Genomic DNA, 19,891 nt, shown 5'->3' with positions numbered 1-19,891 from the left:
GGGCTGAGGCTCCGCGGGCAGCGCTGACGCCGGCGGGGACGAGGCTCGGGCCGGGAAACCATGGGGAGATGCAACGGGCGATGCACGCTGGTCGGGTTCTGCTGCCTGCAGCTGGTAAGCGGGGGCTGCGCGCCCTTTCCTTCGCCGCCGCGGCTGCCTCACCCGCCCGGGCCCGGCCTGGGACCTCGGCCCCGCGGAGCTCGGTGCCCCCCGCGCCCGGCTCCGGCTCCGGCTCCCCGGGGCGCGTCGCGGACAGCCAAACTTAACGCCCCGCCGGCACTTTGCAAACTCTCCCGGCCGGGGCCGCGGGGACCTGTCGCGGTGGCACACCCGTCTTGAGGGGGCAGCGGCGGAGGCCGGAGGAAGCGGGCGCCCGGGACATGAGGAGACTCGGGAAGGTAGCAGAGAATTAGCGAGGCACTTTTCCTGGGCAGCTCCTACCGCGGAAAGTGCAATGGAGGGGCAAGCCCCGTCCAGCTGAAACGACCTCTGCTGAGGCGACTGGCCCGGGGCGAGGGCAGAGATTTGGCCCCGTCTGCCTGCCTTATTCCTGGGGTTTGCCCCGCCTGCGGAGCATCGTTTGCGAGAGTGGTGGAGCAAATCTCTCTCCTGTGGCTTTTCAGGCGAGAGCGGCTTTCTCCTGCTCGTCTGCCTCTTTCTAGCGTTATTATTTTTTCGTTGGGGAGCGCAGTGCCATGGACGCTCGCGTAGTGAATGTTTTCTAAAATGTAAGGGGAAGCCAGGATGTTTATTGCGGGTTCTGGGAAACCTGAAGACAAATCGGGTAGGTAGCAGGGCTGTCTAATAGCTGGCAACTTGTCTGAGAAGCTGACCTGGGTATTGTGTATAGTGCTCCGGGATATAGTATAAGCTAAAAAAAAGAAAGAGTTGTTATTCGAGTGCAACTTACTGCTGATGCTTTGGCTAAAGCTCTCTCCTTCCTATTAGAAACCACCTTTTCTTTCCCATGCGGCAGGACTTGTTTCTCTAGCTGCAAAGCCATCATCTAAGATTTGCCTAAAATTGTGAAAATTCATTCCAAAAAGTGTGTGTGTTTGCTTAACATGACAAAGGTACAACAAACTGTATTCCCCTCTCCCCCACCCCAACTTTTGCTGGTGTCAGTCACATTTTCACCCATCCGTAACTCAAAAAAGCTTGGTTGGCATTTGCTTTAGAGCAACATTTTACAGGTCTGTAAATGGAGAAAATGTTAAAGTTATTTGTCTTGGAGAGAGAGAAATGAATCTGTCTGAGCCCCTGAGGTCGGAGAAGAAGCTATGTGTGCACAGTAAAACTTTATGATGGCCAAGCTCAGGCCAAGTTTTCTGATGGGTGGACTGAACATGTGTCCCACTTCTGTTGCAGTGAGATCAAATATCTCCAAAACAGCCTGGGTTGAAAATCTATGCCTTAGCCATTGCTCTTCAATAGAGATTTAGCCAGCAGACCGTATAGGCTCTCAAACAGCCTCTGTAGCTTATTGAGCAATAGAAGAGACCTGAGCGTATTTCTTAACAAGGAGAAGAATGGATTGACAAGGCATTTTTAGATGCCTCGATTTTAAGACCTGATCACAGGAAAAGGTTCAGATGGAAAGATTTTTGAGAGGCAATGTTCAAGGACAATGGTGAACGTTAAGGGCAGTGGAGGCCATTTCTTATCCGGGTGGGTACTACTGACATCTTAATGAGAGTGACCTCAAAACCCCATGGAAGATGTTGAAAAGGGCTGTACTCCACTAGTGTCTATCACTTCAAGATCTGCTGCTGGAGGCCTCTTGCCTGTAGAGAAATCCTCTGCCCTGTGTCCTATTCTGAGCTCAGCTACCACAAGTCCACCCCTGTCTGGGGTACACTTACCTGGTCTGTACTCAATGCCCTAGAGGAGAGCAAAGTATACTATGGACGGTCAAAAAACGTTTTCCCACAAGTGGACCACTGTCTTCAGTTCTCTGTCCGTGATATAACCCCGAGACTCCAACACACAGATACAAGTGGTCTAAATAGTGGGCTTCTGGCCATGTGAATGCCACCTGTGCTTTCTGTAGGAAATACTGGCTGGCAGCCTACATCGCACCGGGGAGACTTGTTAATGGCACTCTTACCAAAAGCTAATGTTCTCCATTGCTAATGAGTGCTAAGGAGCACGGGGAACTCTGAATCTCTTGGGTGGAGTGGTAAAATATGAATGGATCCTATTCCACCTGTTAGACACACTAATGCCTTTCTGTTCCACCTTGCTCGGGTCCCTGAAAATCTGGATTTTTGCAGGGGATTAAAAGGCATTGTTACATTAGGATTAAATTTGTGTTCTCATTGGTTTAGAGAAGAAGATGAAATGTTTGTTCAGCACCTAGCACAATAGAGCCCTAGTTCATGACCAGGACTCCCAGGGACTAAGTAATGCACCCATCTCTAACACACCATCAGCTGATGCTTAACAATGCATTAATAGAAGCAAGGAGTAGGACCAGCCCAACTTTGCAGTAGCTGTTTTTCAGGGAATCAAACTGGGTGGAATAGAATTGCATTTGGGTGCCTAGTAGGTGGAATTGGGTCTGGCTGATAGCTTGCAAAGATGTGCAAAAACAGACCTGGTTTTGTTTTTGGAAACCGTCCTCTGCTGGATTTGGTTCAGACAGATCCCTTGCTTAATCCTAGCTCAGAACCTGAGGCAAGGGGCTGGCACTCCCCTGATGCTGGGAGACATTTACTTCTACTTATACAAACACCTTCATTTTTTAGGAAAGGTGTTGAGAGAAGGGAGGATTAGAGACAGGATTCACAAATGAGACACGGAGGTCCAAGGGCATATGCAAACACCAGAGAGCTGGAGAGGCTGATGGAGTGAGCTACATGGGGCTGGTGCGATAGGTGGGGAATGGATAAGCAGGTCCACTCCTTACCCACCTCATTGTCCAGCTGCTCTTCACCACACTGAGGATTTTGTTAGCTCAGGTCATGTATATAGGAGGGGGATTAAAGAGCATCACCGTGTTAGGGTTAAGCCTGTGTTCTGACTGGCATGGAGAAGAAGATGGTGCATTGGTACAGCACCTGCTACAGTAGGGACCTGCATGACTTTAAAGTGCTGAGTAAAGCATGAACTTAAAAAACAACATGGATGGCAATGGTAAAGGATTGACCCGGCTTCCTGCTTCATGGTAGAAGGGAGTGGAGCAAAACCAAGGGCAAGTACTACATGCAGGGGGTGACAAATGATGCAGGTACTGAGGATTCAGGGTACAAGCACAGGAGGAAGGGGGTCTTTGATAATGAGCCCCTAAGTGACCTGGTGTCAGATATGAATGATCAAAGTCAGAGCCATCTGGGGGAGTGGCAGAGACCTCAGCCAGAGATGGGCAGGGGAAGGGGGGCTTGTGGGGAAGGCCCTGAACAAAGAGTTGGGTTCATTTCCCAGTCTTGCCACAGCCTGGGTCACTTAGTCTGAATCTCCCAGCAACAGCATCCTTGATCAGATGAGGTAAAGGTGTGGCTGCTTCCTAGGCTTTTCCTTGACTTGTTTATCATGTGGCAAAGGCAGTGCCCTTTCTCCATTTACCTCAGCAATGTAGGTCTCTAGAGCATGTGTTCATTGGTACCTGCTGACACCACACTGTAAATCCTACTTCAGAACAGGTCTCAGTTTTCCACGTAGGCAATAGGACCATCAGCATACTACCCTGTTGCTCCACCGTGGAGCCAAAGGCATCTAAAGCATGCAGGAAGCTTTCCATGTTGTGGGGTTCCTGCTGTTAATAATCCTCTGCCTCAGTGTAGGCCCTTGATTATTTCTGATCATTTTCAGTAAGACAATGGAGGGGATGCAAGAAGGCGGTGGAGCCTTGGTACCCACAGGACAGTGTCTTTGCTTGAATGAAAGTTGTTTCAGAAATCTGATCCCAGGGGCTGCGGGCTGCTAGGGGACCTGGGCTCAATCAAGCACCTGGAGAGACGTGATCTGGATTGGGGCTTGTCCCAGGCAGGTGAGGGGTGCGGGTTGGATACATAGCAGGGTTAGGTCAGGGGGCTTAGCTCCTGGTTTTAAATCATGCAATATATGGGCAGTGAAATCCCCTCTAAGCTGTCCCAGCCTGGATTGCTGTTTGTGCATGAGGGTAATCCTTTTCTGATGTTCCCTGTTTGGTGCAGTAACCTGTGCTTTGTTTCGTTGCCTTAAACTTTAAATCTTTCCTTGTAATTGATTGTGTTATTGATATGGTGACCTATATGCTTTTGTTACTGTAACTAGGTAGGAACAGTTCCCAACAGTTCCCAGACAGTGTTTTGCTCACCTTCCAAATGACATGTTGCCTCAAGGAATTTGGGGGTTGATTAAACCCTGTAACTAATTTCCTGGAGCACAGTAAAAGGCCTGGGGGATGGGAGGTGAGAGAGGTCCTGCTGGGCCTGCCTGGGGGATGCATTTGGGGCAAGTGATCCTCCCACTGTGTCCCCAGGTGACCTTTGTTGCTGCTGTGATCACCAGGCTGAGCAGTCATACAGGTTGCTTTAGTTAGTGTGCAAAATGAACGCTGCCTTTGAAGACATGCTATACTGCTCCAAGCTTTGTGTTGCTGGGGGTTTAATTGGCAGCTGTTGTGAAAAGCGAGATCTTTCCTTAGTTTCTCCACCTAGAGTTAATTCTTGGGGGATGCTTGTTTCCTTGGAACTGGGCATTGACATTTGATTTGAGATATCTGAAATAAGGAATCACCAGTGTGCTGTTGGTACCCTCTCTGTTCAAGGCCTAATGTATATAGCGTAAATAAACCATATCACACTAAGAAAACACCAAGATTTACAGCTGCTAATTCTCTTCTAGGAAGCTCAACATCTTTTACATAGTATTGTCCATTTAGGGCTCTTGCCAAGCTTTACACAAGCACCTAAAGACAATTGCATCTATTTTGTAGAAGGGGAAAGTGAGGCCCAGACAGATGCCGGTTCACTCCTGGTGACTTCAACTGAGCATCAAGTTCAGCTGCCAGAAAAAGGTGCCACGTTTAGCAAAACATTCCTCTGAGGCTAATTTGCTTCTCTGAGACGCAGTATCTAGTTGCCTGGGTGAAGTGCCATGTTAAGGTGGCTATCCTGAGCAAGCTAGCCTGGGTATTGAGCACAAGAGCTAGGTGGGGTATCTCTGAATGATGCTGCATTTTGCTGCGTAGGTATGTGCAGGGAGCCATGGATGCTTAGTCTCTCTGAGCATTAGGCTAAATCCCCAGCTTGGAAAACAGAGACACCCAAACTCTGTGGTCTCCTCTGAAAATTGTTCTGAAGCTATTGCTCAATGTGAACCATTGCTCTGTGCAGGGAGGCAGTAGGAGTCGGTGGATAGGGGATAACTGGGGCTCAGAACACCTGGGTTCTATTTTCAGCGCTGTCTCTCACTTGCTTTGTAACTTTGGACTAGGTCCTCCTCCTTTCCCTGTCATTAACATGTTATTAATATGACTTTGCTGCCTTTGGGAATAATTATGAAGCTTGGAGGCAAAGAATACTAGGGCAGAAATCGACAAAGTGAAACAGAAGACCTGAGTGCAGCCTGTGACTAGTCTGAGTTCCCAGACTAACACGTAGGAGTGATCCTATCACTCACCTTGGGTGTATAAGTGCCCCCATCATGGGGATAGGGAGATGCCTATCCATCTCCAGAGGGAAACCCTATCCCAATAGAGGGAGCACTTGCATGCCTAGATGAGGTAATAGAAATGTATGATTTAGTCAAGTAACTTAGAGCTGGTCACAAGCTGCAGTTTGTTCATCCACTTGGTGAAACAGAATCCTGTCCCTAGACTTAATCATTCAGTGGGTAAAGCAGTGCAAGCCAGAATTTGCTCCTCTCTGCACCTTCAAAAGGGAGAAGGATAAGAAACCAGCCAGTCAATGGCAAACTGCATAATAGGTCTGTGGTCTGGAGAGGGGATGTGGTAGAAAGGGCTGGCTTGTGATACTTAAGATAGTGAAGATAAAATGAAATCCAAACTTGATTCTTCTGCTGTCCCAAAATAATACAAGAGCAAGGGTCATTCAGTGAAATTAGTGGCAGGTGAAGATAGACCAAATAAAAGGAGTTACTTCTTGATGTAGCTGGAGTACAGAATTTTCTCAGGGGTCAGGTTTCTGGTTCATGTGTACTTATCAGATGAAAGAGTCTCTGGGAAACCCAGTGGTGTTTGCAGAATTTCAGCTGTCCTTAAATAATAGTGAACTTTCTCACCCTTTTGAATGGGTGAGGCGGGGTTGGGGGTGGTGGTGCTACAACCCCATGCCTTTCCTAAACTATCCCAGGCTGTGTACTTGTTACCAACCTCTGCTCATAACCCAAGAGAGGGGCTTTAAGAAAGGTTTAGGCTCCCCCATAGCCATCCTTACAGCATATTGACCCTGAAGCCTAGTGGTAAGTGTTAGGCATTAGCAGTGTTGATTTTTTTTATTTTTTATTTTTTTTTCTTCCCTGCTGATCAGCATCTGGATATCTTGGGATTGTGGAGGAGCTTGAAAAGGGCCCAGTCACAGTTTTCTCCAGTTTGAACTGAACTGGCTTAATCCACTACAGTGACAGGGTTTTAGGAGGGTCTGGAAAACATTATGCTTGTGCAGAATATTTAGGAATGTTTTTCAGGTTTACCAGCTAAGCTGAAGGTAGCTGAAAATCCCATGCTTCCTGGTGTGTCCTGCTAATCAAAGGGGTCAGAAATTAACCCCTGACCCCAGCATGCGCTATGGTGTGTGCTTGGCCAGGTATATGAGGTGCAGGTTAGCACCTTGCCCTGGAACATCATCATCTTGGGAAGAAGGGTACGCTCCTGGTACAGGCCAAACTCCCTGGGAAACCAGGCAGAGCTCCAAGGAGCTCAGGATGAGGTCTGGTGTCTTTGACTTGTAGGGGCAGGGCTTTTGCATGGATTGACACTCTGGCCTGTTCTTTTAAACAAAGACATTGTATCAGCCATTCCTAGAAAGAGCCTAACATTGGCAGTATTTAGAAAGCTATTGCCATATTTTGGCAGGGTCACTCATGCCTGTCCCTGCAAATTTATCAAGAGCACATTTTAGTATGTGGTATCAAGAAGAGTCAGCCAGAAGTGTGACGTACTAGGGTGAGGAATGCAACGGACCCATGCAGCTGTGATCACGAGCATGGACTAGCTCCTTCTGTTTTACCACAGACTGTGTCCAAAGCAGCCTTTCTCTTTCCTGTAGAAGTTTCCCATATCATTCCCAGGATGGTGCCTGGAGTCAGTGCCAAAGCCAACTCATGTTGGCATCAGCAAGGCCCCCAGATTACTAGCAGCTAGTAATTTTAATAACACACATTGTAAGCCTGAATCTGAGGCCCCCAAAATGTTGCCCAGCTGAGGCCATGTTGGCAGGCAGGCAGAAGCTCTGTGGTTTTGCCTTTACAGCCTGATCCTGACATAAATCATTAATATCTCTATTGAAATCAGTGGAGATCCAGAGCTGTAAAACTGACTTGAGAGCAAAATCAGTCCCATTATTTTCACCAGATGGTCACTGCTAATACGGAAGAAGGAGCAATGGGAGCCTGTGCTCCCAACCTGTAATTCTCTGTCCTGAGCCAGAGTGTGAGAGCCCAGTGTCAGATCCCATCCCAGAGCCCACCCTGTTTCTTTTTAGTCTGAGCAGCCCCTTCCCTTGCGCCTGTGATCTTTATCGTAACAGCATTCCCATCAAATGAGGAGAAGAATCCTTAGGCAGTACTACCAATAGCACGGAAAAGACAAGAAGATCCATTGAAGTTCCTTAAGACTTCCCTGTACTAGTGTCTTGGCCTAGTGAGGCCAACCTTTTTGGCAGGCATGCCATAAATTAGCCCTGTATTCTCCCAGTGCCAGTTGTCTCTCCTTCCCTTGCCTAAGCTGCTGCTCTGCGTTCTGCTTCCTGCCCTGTCTGGAGCTGGGCAGCCTGTTGCCTCCCTGCCCTGCTACTCACTACGCACAGAAGCTGCCTGTACCAGTTGTGGCCCTCATGCTGCAGACTGGCCATCCCTGGCCTCGCAGATACTCAGCTCTAATTATGATGGGCATCAGTACCATCTCTAAAATAAGTCCAAAAAAGACCAACACCTCTTTGTGCTCAGTGCTATACAGCATATACCAAGGGACAAGCCCTGCTTCAAAGAGTTTATACTCTGAATAAACCATTCACACAATGGGGAGTAGGTTGGGGGAGGGGGAAAGAGGAAAAGGAAAACTGAGGCCCAGAGGTGAAATAACTCACCCGTGGTCAGACACTGGGAGCTGGCTAGACAGACACGTTATGGCTTAGAATGAGCTTAGTACTGAACTGTGCTGCCCAAAGCGAGTGCTTTAGTCTTTCTGTTGGGATGCAGGGCTCCAAGTGAGGGGGTTGCAGGTGAAGCTCAGTGTTGCCAGTGCTTCCTAAGCTTGTCCACGTCTCTCTCAGCTGTGCAGCTGGTCTAATAAAAGGTATCGCCACAGCAATCCTTGCCTTCTGATGTCATGCCAGGCTTTGCAATAGTCGGTGCTCTTCCCAAAGCTCCAGCTCGGGGGTAGGCAACCCCCAGCACGCATGGCACATGAAGGCATGTTGCTTGACACTCATGCCTTGGGGAAGGGCTGGGGTTGCACTGCCCCAACAAGGATCAGGCCTCTTGAGACTCCTCCACCATCCAACCCTGGCACACCGACATCTTACAAGTTGAGGCTGCAGGTGTATGTTGCTGACCCCTGCTCCAGCTCAAGGAGTTAGGTGACAACAGAAGAGTCACAGCTTTTACAATTTCTATCCCTTGCATCTAAGAAAGGCTTGACATTGTGAAGTAATGTGCCTTAAAAGCTCCAAAGCCAGAAGGCCAAAAGGAGTGACACACATGTTTCTAGTACAGTAAAACCCTGAATTTTAAGCAGATCTGGGGAGATCTGGTCTCTGATGCTCGACTCATTGGGATTGGTGCTGAGGGTCTGTGTTTCCCTGGCCAGATCAGCAGGCTTTGAGCCCCTACCCGGTAGAGGTATGAATGGCCCTGTGGGGCACCTGAGTGGAATACCTGGTGGGGTGGCACGTGGCTGTGCAATGCTCAGCATTGTGTGGGTCTGGAGTTACATTTATCTAATACTTTTAATTAGGCAGAAAGTAACCTCCACACGGCTCTGCCCTGCTGGGTTGGCCACAGTTCTCAGGACTCTTGTTTCACATGTCAGTCACTGGCTAGGACAGGACCAGGCTTGAGATTCATTGACGTGGGATCCCTTGGATCCACTCCAGCAGGAGATCTGCATAGCGTGAAGGGCCGGCCTTCTCTCCTCCTAGGGCCTTGATTGTGTGTCTCCCTGCCCTTGTGACTGGGGGGCTTGGAAAGGGGATTAGCTGTGCTGCACCTCTTGACTGCTAAGAGAGATGCTGGCAAAGGGAGGGCTGCTGCTTTTTTGTTCTCAGTTTTCATTCAGGTTTTCATTCAGCCGGCCACAGAAGCAGAGTCTCCAGCGTGTGATGTGCTGTAACCAAGCCTTGAGTGCTGTCACTGGGGCATTGGAAGAATAATGTAGTCCATTGAGAGCTGGGGGCCTGGGGGGGTGGGGCAGTGATGATCATAAGACAGCTTGCTCTATGCCACTGCATGGGAAAAGTCTCTCTACTTCTTCCCCCCTTATCCCCTCCACACATGTACCCCCACCCCATCCCCTCTGTCCTGACGACTAAATCAATAGAGTCTGATCAGATCATAGATGCCTCCTGCTTCCATTACTGCCATCTCCTCCTAAGGGGTCAATACAGTTCCTGGATATATAAGCAGGGGGATATCAAGTGGGAGTGGGGAGGTTATCTTCCAGCTCTTGGCACTGGTGCAGCTACTGTTAAAAAAGTCTGTCCATTTCTGATGTGCAGTATTTGTAGATGTTGAGAAACTGGTAAGGGTGCAGAGAAGAGGCCTGACAGTGAGAGTTGTGGAGCCCAGGGTATTCAGTTTATCAGAGGTTATCAGGTTAAAGCATGATTAGACTGCAATCTTCAGGAAACTCTATGGGGAGCAGAAATGGGATGATGGGTTTTTCAGTCCAACACAGAAAAAAATAGTGAGATCCAGGGGCTGCAAGCTGGACAGATTTAGAGGAGAAATAAGAGCCATGCTTCTAATACTGTTCTTCATTGACCATTGGAAAAACTGAACAATGGCTGTGGTGGATTCTCCATCACTGGCAATGCATAATCCAGACAGGATGTTTTGCTGAAGACCTGCTCTAGTTTTGAGTGGGTTCAATTAAGGGAGGTCCCATGGCCCATGTTATACAGGGAGTCAAACTTTCAGGTTCCTCTGGTTCCTTCTGGCTTTGTAATGTATGAGTGCTCTCTTTTTCCCTGACCTCTGCACCGTTCCCCCTCCAAAAAGCTGCCATCAAGCAGTCTCCATGGCCCAGGTACAGCCCCTGTCTCTAGTCCAGCTCTGCCCAGGTCAGTAGGTAAGGCTCAGTCTCCTACATGTTTCATGCCAAGCCGTCTTGCCCTTGTGCATCGTCCTTCCATCTCCCATGCCCTTTCCTGTGCTGATCGCTCTCATTTCATTGCTGCCAAGTCGCCGATCTCTCCTTATTGAGCTTCCTCCTAACTCTAACTGCATGGTCCGTGTTGGCTAATAGCAACGAATTGCCCAACCCTAGGCCATCCAGACCTGTCCACTCTGCTATCACATTTTTTTCCTCCCTGTCCTCCCCTTCCAAGCCAGTCTCACTCGCTGGGCTAGCTCTGGCTGTGCTTTGCTATCTCATTTCTACTTTACCATAGTCCCAGAAACCATCCCTGCAGCTGGCACTTAATTGTGTCCCTATTAGCAAAGTGGTAAAGGACTGAGTGGCCTGAATCCCTTCTCTGGAGAGGATTTTAGGAGCTTAGTGAGAGACCAGCTGGGAGTGATCATAGGAGCTGACATGGCCACCTGGGTCAGACAGGCTCATTCCTCATCCAGGTATTGTATATATCCTAAGCCTGCCCTCCATCTGCCCCAGATCCCCAGGCCTTCTCTCCCCACATATTACCAGGGTCTAAAGGGGAGGGATTTTTTGTTGTGGGAAGGATCTTCCTTTGCTTTGCCCCCAACCCCATGGTTTGAGTTCATGGCAGAGTGTCCATGCTGCTAGATGTGCCACCCCTCCCTGCCCCCCACCCACCGCATTTTTCTCTCTCCCTGCTCCACCTCCATGAGGCCAGACTGAAATTTCTCCATTCTTCCAAACCTGCTGCACTGCAGTGTAACGTGTATGCCCCTACCCTGAGCATGCATGCATACCCCTACGCTATCATGAGCCTTTTGGCTTTGAACTAATACCATGCATAATTTGTACTGTATGGTTTCTTGGCCTCATGGGCTAAGATTAAGTGTGGACATCCGAATCCCAAGACCTCTGGGCTTGGGCCTGCACATAGGATGCCTGCCCATGGATTTGGGAGCATCTGAAGTCCCAGAGCGAGAGCCTGGGTTGGAGGATATTCACCAGTTGTAGTGCCGTACATGGTGTTTAGAACGATTGTGTTCTCCCTGCTCAGTTGATGTGGTTTTTGGAACAACTGAGTTCTGCTCAGTCAATCTGATTTGGCTGATTTGACCTGGAACACAAAATATATTAAGAAAAAAAGAGCATGGCCCATATGGAGACCCTAAGTTCAGTAAAACCTATGGAACAGCTTGGAGGCAAGTGCAGGTGACCCCTCCACTCCTGTGTACCCCAGTAAGCACCAGGCCAGCAGCTGAGGAACAAGGAAGCTGGCAACCCCTGGATCCAATGGTTTAACCAGTTACATTTAACATGTGTGGAGCAGCTCCCACTTACTGCCCACAGGGCACGCACAACCCTGTAACTCAGAAAGGTCAAAGAACTGCTTGAGCCACGTGGCTGACTGGAGCCAAGTCATACCAGTTTCTATAGCCAACAACACTCAGGAATGGTGTGGGTAGCATCACATCTGGCAATGTGGACTCCCCAGGTACTTGTTTCAGCTGGGATGGCTAAGGGTAGCTTTCTGCTCAGTGAGGTTTCAAATTCATGTCTCCTGAAGCCATGGCGGGACACCTTTACCATTGTGCCACAAGACCATAGACCTCTGCACCTCAGACCAGTTCGATGGTATCTTTGGGGCATTTGTCCCAGCACTTCTCACTCCAGCAAATTGCAAGCACCCACCTGTCTCTTCCCAGCCCTGCCACAGTCGGGTCAGCCCCCTCCCCCCGCCCCTTCCCTTGAACCTAGCTTTCATATTGCCCCTGCCAATGTGGGGAGGAAAGCAGTAAATTCAGTCTCCACATCCATGTTCCCTGTCTCTCTGTATGTCCACTCTTACACTGCTTATTTCTTCAGGGGCCTGATCTTTCCCTCAATAGCCCTTTGTTTGCTATTGCAGTGTTTCTCAATCTTTTAAGTAGCAAGTACCCCCTAACTTCTGAAAATTTTCAAAAGTACCCCAAAACTCAATTTTCCAGGGGATTTTATATTTACAGACTAATGTGTGCCATATGTTAGAAGAAGGGTTGTGTATATAAGGCTGTGATATGACAGATATCTGACCTGGTGTGGATAGAGTTGCCACCTTTTACACCAAGGGTACACAACTCAAGTATGTACCTGGGATAGAGGTGAAGTTGGCCAAAGCTAGGGGGGCTGAACTCAGTGCTGCGCAAAGTGCGGCATGCCAAATTATTACTGGGGAATTTAAAGCACTGTGCAATGTGCGGTGCACCAATTTTTTTGCCATAGTTCGGAGAAGAAAAAAGAGTGAGGGAGAGAAAGTGTTGGGGTATCTGTATACCCCCTGCCTGTGTCTCACGTACCCCCAGGGGTACATGTACCACAGGTTGAGAAGTTATGTTTTATTGCTTTGGCATCCTCTGACTGCTCCGGATTCACTCCTGATTCATGCTGGTGTGAGACCAGAATTGGGCACTGCATCTCTTGCAGGCTAAGCCAAGCTGTTGCACCCAGAGTGACTCTTGTGGCACCACACCTAGCCATTTGCAGGAATGTCAGATGCTTCCTGTCCTTGGTGGCAGAGCAAGCAGACAGCACCCTCCGCACACTAAAGGCTGAAGCAGTGGGAGGGACGGGACCACCTGCTAGTATCCTTTCCAGGAATCTTTTGTCCTTGCGCAGTTTCTGTAGCAGCCAGTGAGTGAATGTGGGGTGTGAATGGTTAGAGGCCCAGGCGTAGAACTGCCCCTCGGGCATGGGCACTGCCCCGCTTGTCCTTCTACCTACACTGGAGGGGGAAAGAAGCCCAGGCTGAACTCTGTATGTGGGTTTTCAATTACACAATTAAATGCACAATTAGGTATAATTACCAGTGCTCAGAAGCCGCGACTGTTCATAATAGGCATGTAATCTACTGCAGTCACTGTTTATACTGCTCAGCTCCGCTCCCTAATGATTATGGAATGCTTTCACATTTGCATTGTTGCCATGGAAATTGTGTTCGGAGCTGACAAATGGCATTACGGATGGAGGGCCCCAAGATTTCTCCGCGCTACACTCTCAGCCTGGCTGAGGGATGCTGCAACTGCAGAGGTGACGGGGCAGGTCCACGGCTATTCAGGGACCATCTGGTGCAAAGGACAGAGAGGGCTGTGTGCCATGTTTGCTGGGGTGGCTGAGAGCAGAGCTTGCACACTTTAAACTGAAGAGGCTGGCGGGGCAGTCGGCTCTGAAGCAGGAGGGCATGGACACGAGGAGCCAAGGGACAGTGGTGGGAGTCCCTTAACTCCAGCAGATGCTCCGAGTTTCACCAGCAATAATCAAAATAGGGGTTGTGGTGCCTAACAAGAACATTAGGTGTCTAAGAGGACATAGAAAAGCCAGGGAACATAAAGACAGCACATCAACTTCTCTGTGTCCACATGCCAGTATGTGTTGCACTTGGGGCCCTATCCTGAAACCCAAATGCACTGTGAATCATCCCACAGAAATGGCACAAAATACAATAGAGTTGTGCACTTGTGTGCATGTACGTATGGGCTGTGTGCACCTATGAATGTATGTAATGCATGCATATATGTGTTTGAATTATATAGCGACTGGCGACTTGTTTGACGGACACAGAGGTTGTATTGGTACATGCTCAGAAAGATCATGTTCTGCACACACGGCAAAGACATGATTGTGTCACAAGGTTAATAGGGTCTTGTCCTGCCCTCACATGAGTGCTGCATGTTATAGAAAAACTCTACTTAAGGTCATTTTCCTGACACTATTTTAGTCTCCTTCAGCTATGACTCCAGGTATTAATTATTATTTTTAAACCTCTCAGAAGGTCTAAGGAGAGTATTTGCATCCAAAATCCTCTCCAGGTTTCAGGGCTCTGGCTGCTGTGTGTGCACGGAGAAACTAAAACCAACCTGTTTCCTCAGTACTGGGGAACGCACCTGCATCAGCCTTGCAGGTTTGTGGAATATGTATGAAGGGATGTGCGGCTGTTCAGGATGGAGAAAGATTCCACGTTTTGAGAGAACAAGAAAACAGCATTAGTACTGCAGTAGCAACTAGTATCTTTCACCAAGACTAGGGCCCCATAGTGCTGGGTACTGTACACCCCTTTTCCCCCCTTCTGTCCCGTAAAAGGCAGTCTGCTAACCTCTGCACTTCACAGGTGATGGTAATGACCCTATTTAACCAGCTTTTGTTCTGCTATTTAGAGGAGAAGTACTGCGGTACTAGAAAGCTTGCTGATGTCTATACCAATGATTTTTATTAGTCCAATAAAAGATGAAAAAGATAACACCCACAAGAATTCTTGCAGTCCCTGACTCAGAGTTTTGAGCTAAGTCCAGGTTTGTTTTTACATACCCAAATGGTGTGTGTATGGCTGTGGAAGTGCAATTTTTGGCACTTTTTTAGATTCTGTTTCCACTTCTGAAAATGGGGGACTCTGGATTCTGCCTCTGCTCCTGCCCCTATTGAGGAAGAAACTGTCCCACTACTGTTTATCTGTTTTACCCAGTGAATGTTAAAATCATAGTTATTTACATGGCCTTATAGAGATTTGAAGCAGATATAGGCCCTCGCATGGTAGCTACATGGAGCAGAGTTGGTATTTGTTGATGCAGTCTAGAACATGCAGTTAGCATGCAGCCTACATTAGCCCAGGATAAAGGGGATGAAAATATTTCAACACAATGCTAATGCAGAGAGGAGAGAACAAGATCCCATGCATGGTAACTGCATTTGTACAGAGTTACGAGGTGGCAAGATGTTCTTGGGCAATGGCTTGGTGCAGTGCTTCCCAAACTCTTTTTTTCAGCATGGCTCCTCATTCCTAACTCACAGCCCCTCACCCCTGTGACCCCAACCACTGATGTTGTGACCCCATTTGGGGTCGCGACCCACAGTTTGGGAACCGCTGGTTTAGTGGGCAGTGTACAATTGCTGGTGTAGGGAATAGTCCAAGGCATAAAATGTATTAGTTGCTTAATGATGTCTGTGGGAGCAGGTCAATCCATCCCCTCAGTCTGGCATTTGCCTGGTGGTATCAGACAGCTCTCTTCACATTGGTGATGGCCAGTGATGTGCTCAATGCAGATGTCTCTCAACCACTGGGTGGTGTTGAATACCATGAGGTGCCTCATTGGTTTTGAGTAGCGGTGGGATACGCTGCAGGCTTGCGAGACATTCCTGATACTTGGGTCCTGTTCTCCTAGTGCTTCAATGATCAGTGGCTGCATTGTCACATCGTACCCTTTCTCTCTCCAAGTATTGGTTAATGGCCTGTATTTGGACAGCTTTTGCTCTCAGGCTTTGGTGAAAGCCTGTCACTGGGTTTTAAATGGGATGGTTGTGTTGATCATCGAGTCCTTTTCATTAGTCTTATCTGTTACCACAGTGTCTAGATGGAACTGGCTTTCGCAACCTGGGACAGTGTTGTTCATGGCTACCATCCCAACTGTCACTGAGAGTCTTTCACAAGCTGGTCCTGGGCAGCATTGTGATGCAGTTTCCATGCTCTCACATGGGCCTTGCAGCTACACAAGATGTGGGGCAGGGTCTCACTCTTGTATCTGCACCTCTGGCACTTCTTGACTTGGTTTCCATAGCTGATGAGCCATTGAGTGGGAGGCAGTTGAGATGGGCCTGGTAGATGAAGCGCACCAGTCTGCAAAGCATATGAAGTTCCCACAGGGCATGAAGCAATTGCTGGCAGCCTGCTTTGAGGTGACCTTGAAGATTTTGCCCTGGTCGGGTTTCACCTTCAGGTCTCCAATATACTTGGTTTGCATGGCATCCTTCAGGAGCTTCTCCAGGCAGGTCCTGACACGGACTAAAAGATGGGAATCGTAGAGAAGTAGGGCTGGAAGGGACCTTCAGAGGTGATCTAGTCTAGCCCCCTGCTTGAGGCAAGATTATCCCTGTCCAAACCTTTGTTTACAAATCTATTTGCTAATCTATTAGTGAAACTACACAGTCAGCTCTGACACAACCACAAGGTATAACACCCTAACCTGCCACAGGTAAAGCAGGGGGACAACAGTGGCCAATGTCCTGCTGCCACCAGGGTTATTAAAATACACTTAGAGAGATCCAAGAGGTGGGTCTTCTCTCTTGTTCCTCCTGGACTTGTCTGTGGCTAAAGTTTCCAGAACGTATCAAGCATAATACAGGCACTTTGTATCCCTGGGAGCCCATGTGTGCAAAATGCAGCCTTCTGAGCCCTCAAATGGAAGTGCAGTCTAAACTCTGCCTAAGTGCCAACAGTTCAACTTACACACCACTCAGCCATGAGAAGGTGAAGTAGGATTTAGGCCTTATTTAGCTGTAAAGAGACTGACTTTGCTCCCACCCTCCTAGGGGATCTGGATGCTTCTTATGCAGATGACTAGGCAAGAAAAACGTGTTCCTTTGGCCCATAAAGATGGGAAGGAACCAGAGCTATAGACTCATTAGAGGATAAGACTATGTCTGTACACAGCTGCTTCTGCTGCCAGAACTACTAGGGACAGACACCAGCTGTTACCACCAGACTGCCACAGTGTGCGCATGCCTGCAGGCTTCTGGTGGTTCGGTGCTGCTCCACTCAGTGCAAAGTGCACTTTGGGAAGCCACCAGCTGCTGGATGGCCTCTGGGCACTGGCTGAAAGCATGCCAGTGCCTACATACATCCTTGCCTAGCTGCCAGGCAGTGGCTGAAGCCTTATTCTACTCAGTGGGTGGAGTGACTGCTGGCCGAGAAGAGGGTTCTGTAGCAATAAAGAGGCAGCCAGGAGGGGGAGGACCTGGTAAAGTTGCTCCTAGCAAGGCAGAAAGAGGAGTGATGGGAAAAGACTGGCCAATACCAAGGGTAGCCTGAAGAGCAGAAGCATTTTAATACAAGGCAATCATGGTTAAGCTGTCAATCATGAAGCAGAAATAGCACAACTCTTCAATAAATACTCCTGTTTTGGATTGAGAAAGAAGTGGAGTGATGTATCCATATGTTACAGTGATAACAAAACACTTCCTATTCCATCAGTTACTAGGAAGAATGTTGCTATTCTCTATTAAAGCAGCTATTAAAGTTAAGTATTTTTAAATCTGCAGGCCTAGATAGCTCACACCCAGGAGTATTAAAAGAATCAGTTGAAGAGCTCTCTGAATTTTTAATGCTGATTTTTTTTTTTTTTTTTTTTTAATGAATCTAGGAATGTTGGGGAAGTTCCAGTGGACTGGGAACAACAAATGTTATGCCAATATTTAGAAAGAAACAGGATGACATGGGAAACAGCAGGCTGGTATTTCTGATATCAGTCCTGAGCAAAATCCTGGCAAGGAAAGGCTGGTATGTGATATAATCAGTAAAGAATTAGAAGATGGTAGCCTAATTAATGCCATGGAAAATCCATCTTGTCCAAGAAACTTCATATCAATTTTTGATGAGCTCACAAGTTAGGCTGATAATGGTAATGGTGTTGACATAATATACTTAGACCTCTGTAAGGAGTTCAACTTAGTCCAGTGTGACATGCTGTTAAAATAAATTAGCACTATAAAAATCAATGCAGCCCATATTAAATGGACATACTTTGGTTAACTGATAGACCTCTGAAATGAATTATGAAGAGAGAATTGTCTTGTGGGGGGTGGTTCTGGAAGGGGTCTCTGGGGATCTGTCCTTGGCAGGAGGTAGTCAATATCTTTATCCAAGGGGTGGGAGAAAAAGGTAATTTCTAAAAAATTTCAGGTGACGCAAAAACCCGTGGAGTGGTAAATAAGACTGAGGACAGATCTGTTTTACAGGCTGAGCTGGATTCATTTGACACAGCCAATTACAAGGTCACACAAGGAACACTGGATTTATAGGCAGGTCTCCCTTACAAGATGGGGCTGCAGCCCAGAAAGGGGTGACTCTGAAAAGGACTTGGGGACTGTGGTAGGTAAGCAATGGAAGACAATCTCACTTTTCAGGGAAGAAGGCAAATGTGTGGGTAGCATTAGTCAGACCATTAGGGATTCTGTTTCTAGTTCTGGTATCTCCTGTGCAGAAAGTATGTTAAGAAATTGGAAAGAGTTCAGAAAGCAGCTGCAGGAATGATCTGAGGTCTGGAAAATCTGCTTCAGTAGTCACAGCTAAGGGCCAGATACTGTTCTACCCAAAAGCACCTAAGTAGACTTGGGCACCTAAGTGCAATCCTATTCTACCTGCTCAAGTCCTTGAAAAAGCCTGAATACACCTGTCTCTGTTTGTAATGCAACATCATCTCAACCTGAGGCAAAGTCACAAAAAGCAGTGAGCAGGAGGAGGACCCATTTACCTTTTTTAGCGTCTTGAGCAGGGTGGAATGAGATATGCAGGCAGCTCAGTCTGCTTAGGCACCCAGCTGGTGGACCAGAATCTAGACCTAGGGACATGGGGCTAATGACTAGACTTACGTCATGTGTCAGCTGCCGCATGGCAACTGCCTGTGTGCCCACTCTTACCTGACAGCAGATGGAAGCTAAGCAAGGCCAATTCATCTCGCAGTGAAACAGGGCTAAGCTTCCACAGTGTAGGCTTCATATATTCTGAGGCAAGAGCAGACACTGTTACCACCAGGCAACAAAGCCATGTTCCCTTTTCAATTGCTGTCATTTTTTCGTTTGTCCCTGCTGAAGAGGTGACTGACCATGTTGTGCAAGTGCTTCCATGGGAAAGTGGTTTCTGAAGGCAGACAGCTCTTTAAATTAGCAGAAAGAGGTCTAATGAGCTCCAGGGGCTGGAAGCTGGAGTTAAGCACACTCAGATTAGAAATAAGGAGAGCATCTTGATCAGTGTGGGTAATTAACCACTGGAATAATTCACCTGCAGCCAGGATGGATTCTTTGTGACTTGAATTCTTTAAATCAAGGCTATGCCTCCCTCACAAAGCTCAAGGAAGTTACATGCTGGATGTGGGAACTGCTGGGTGAAATGTTCTGGTCCATACTGGGCAGGAGGTCACACTAACTGTAATGGTGCCTCCTGACTTTAAAACCTGCCTGTCACCTGATATGGCCCCTGCCAGCTCTTTCTAGGTCTCATCTCATGGTTCACAAGTGGCTGGGTGAGGGGCCTAGCTCATTGCCACACCATTACACTGCTATCAAAGTTCAATGCCAGTGTTTGAGAAATTAAAAATGCATTTTATTATTTATTGGCATGGAACAGCTGCAGCTGCATTTGTTTATGTTGCCAAGGAGTAAAGCGGGAACTAAAAGGCTCATGGATCAATACGCATCTTGGCTTGGATCCTCTAGGTTTCATTTATTCACAAACTCTGAACTCTTTGCCTCTTGACAAACTCTTGGGAAGGAGATAATTATTGCTGAATACAAGTGGTTCAGTACAAACCCCCTAGTTGGGTCTCACAGGTGCATTTGGGCAGAGAGAGTGCTTTGCTGATAGACCCCTGAAATGCCAAATGCAATTTCCTTCTC

At 47.9% G+C, this 19,891-nt stretch overlaps 1 protein-coding gene across 3 annotated transcripts in view; it reads left to right on the top strand.

Moving 5' to 3' along the window:
* Positions 1–6: 6 nt before the first annotated feature.
* The window catches only part of NKAIN1 (Sodium/potassium transporting ATPase interacting 1), a 219,365-nt gene continuing 199,480 nt past the window's right edge, over positions 7–19,891 (top strand). For all 3 annotated transcript variants that reach the window (XM_019548027.1, XM_019548026.1, XM_019548025.1), the window contains exon 1: positions 7–114. In XM_019548027.1, coding sequence (XP_019403572.1) covers positions 61–114 — 54 coding nt within the window. In that variant the 5' untranslated portion in view covers positions 7–60. The remainder of the gene's footprint in view (positions 115–19,891) is intronic.

The sequence above is a fragment of the Crocodylus porosus genome, unplaced genomic scaffold, assembly GCF_001723895.1.
Source record: "Crocodylus porosus isolate Cpor-Errol unplaced genomic scaffold, CroPor_comp1, whole genome shotgun sequence".
Classification (NCBI taxonomy): Eukaryota; Metazoa; Chordata; order Crocodylia; family Crocodylidae; genus Crocodylus; species Crocodylus porosus.
Note: the sequence above shows the minus strand (reverse complement) of the source record. Positions and strands in the feature narration are given on the sequence as shown.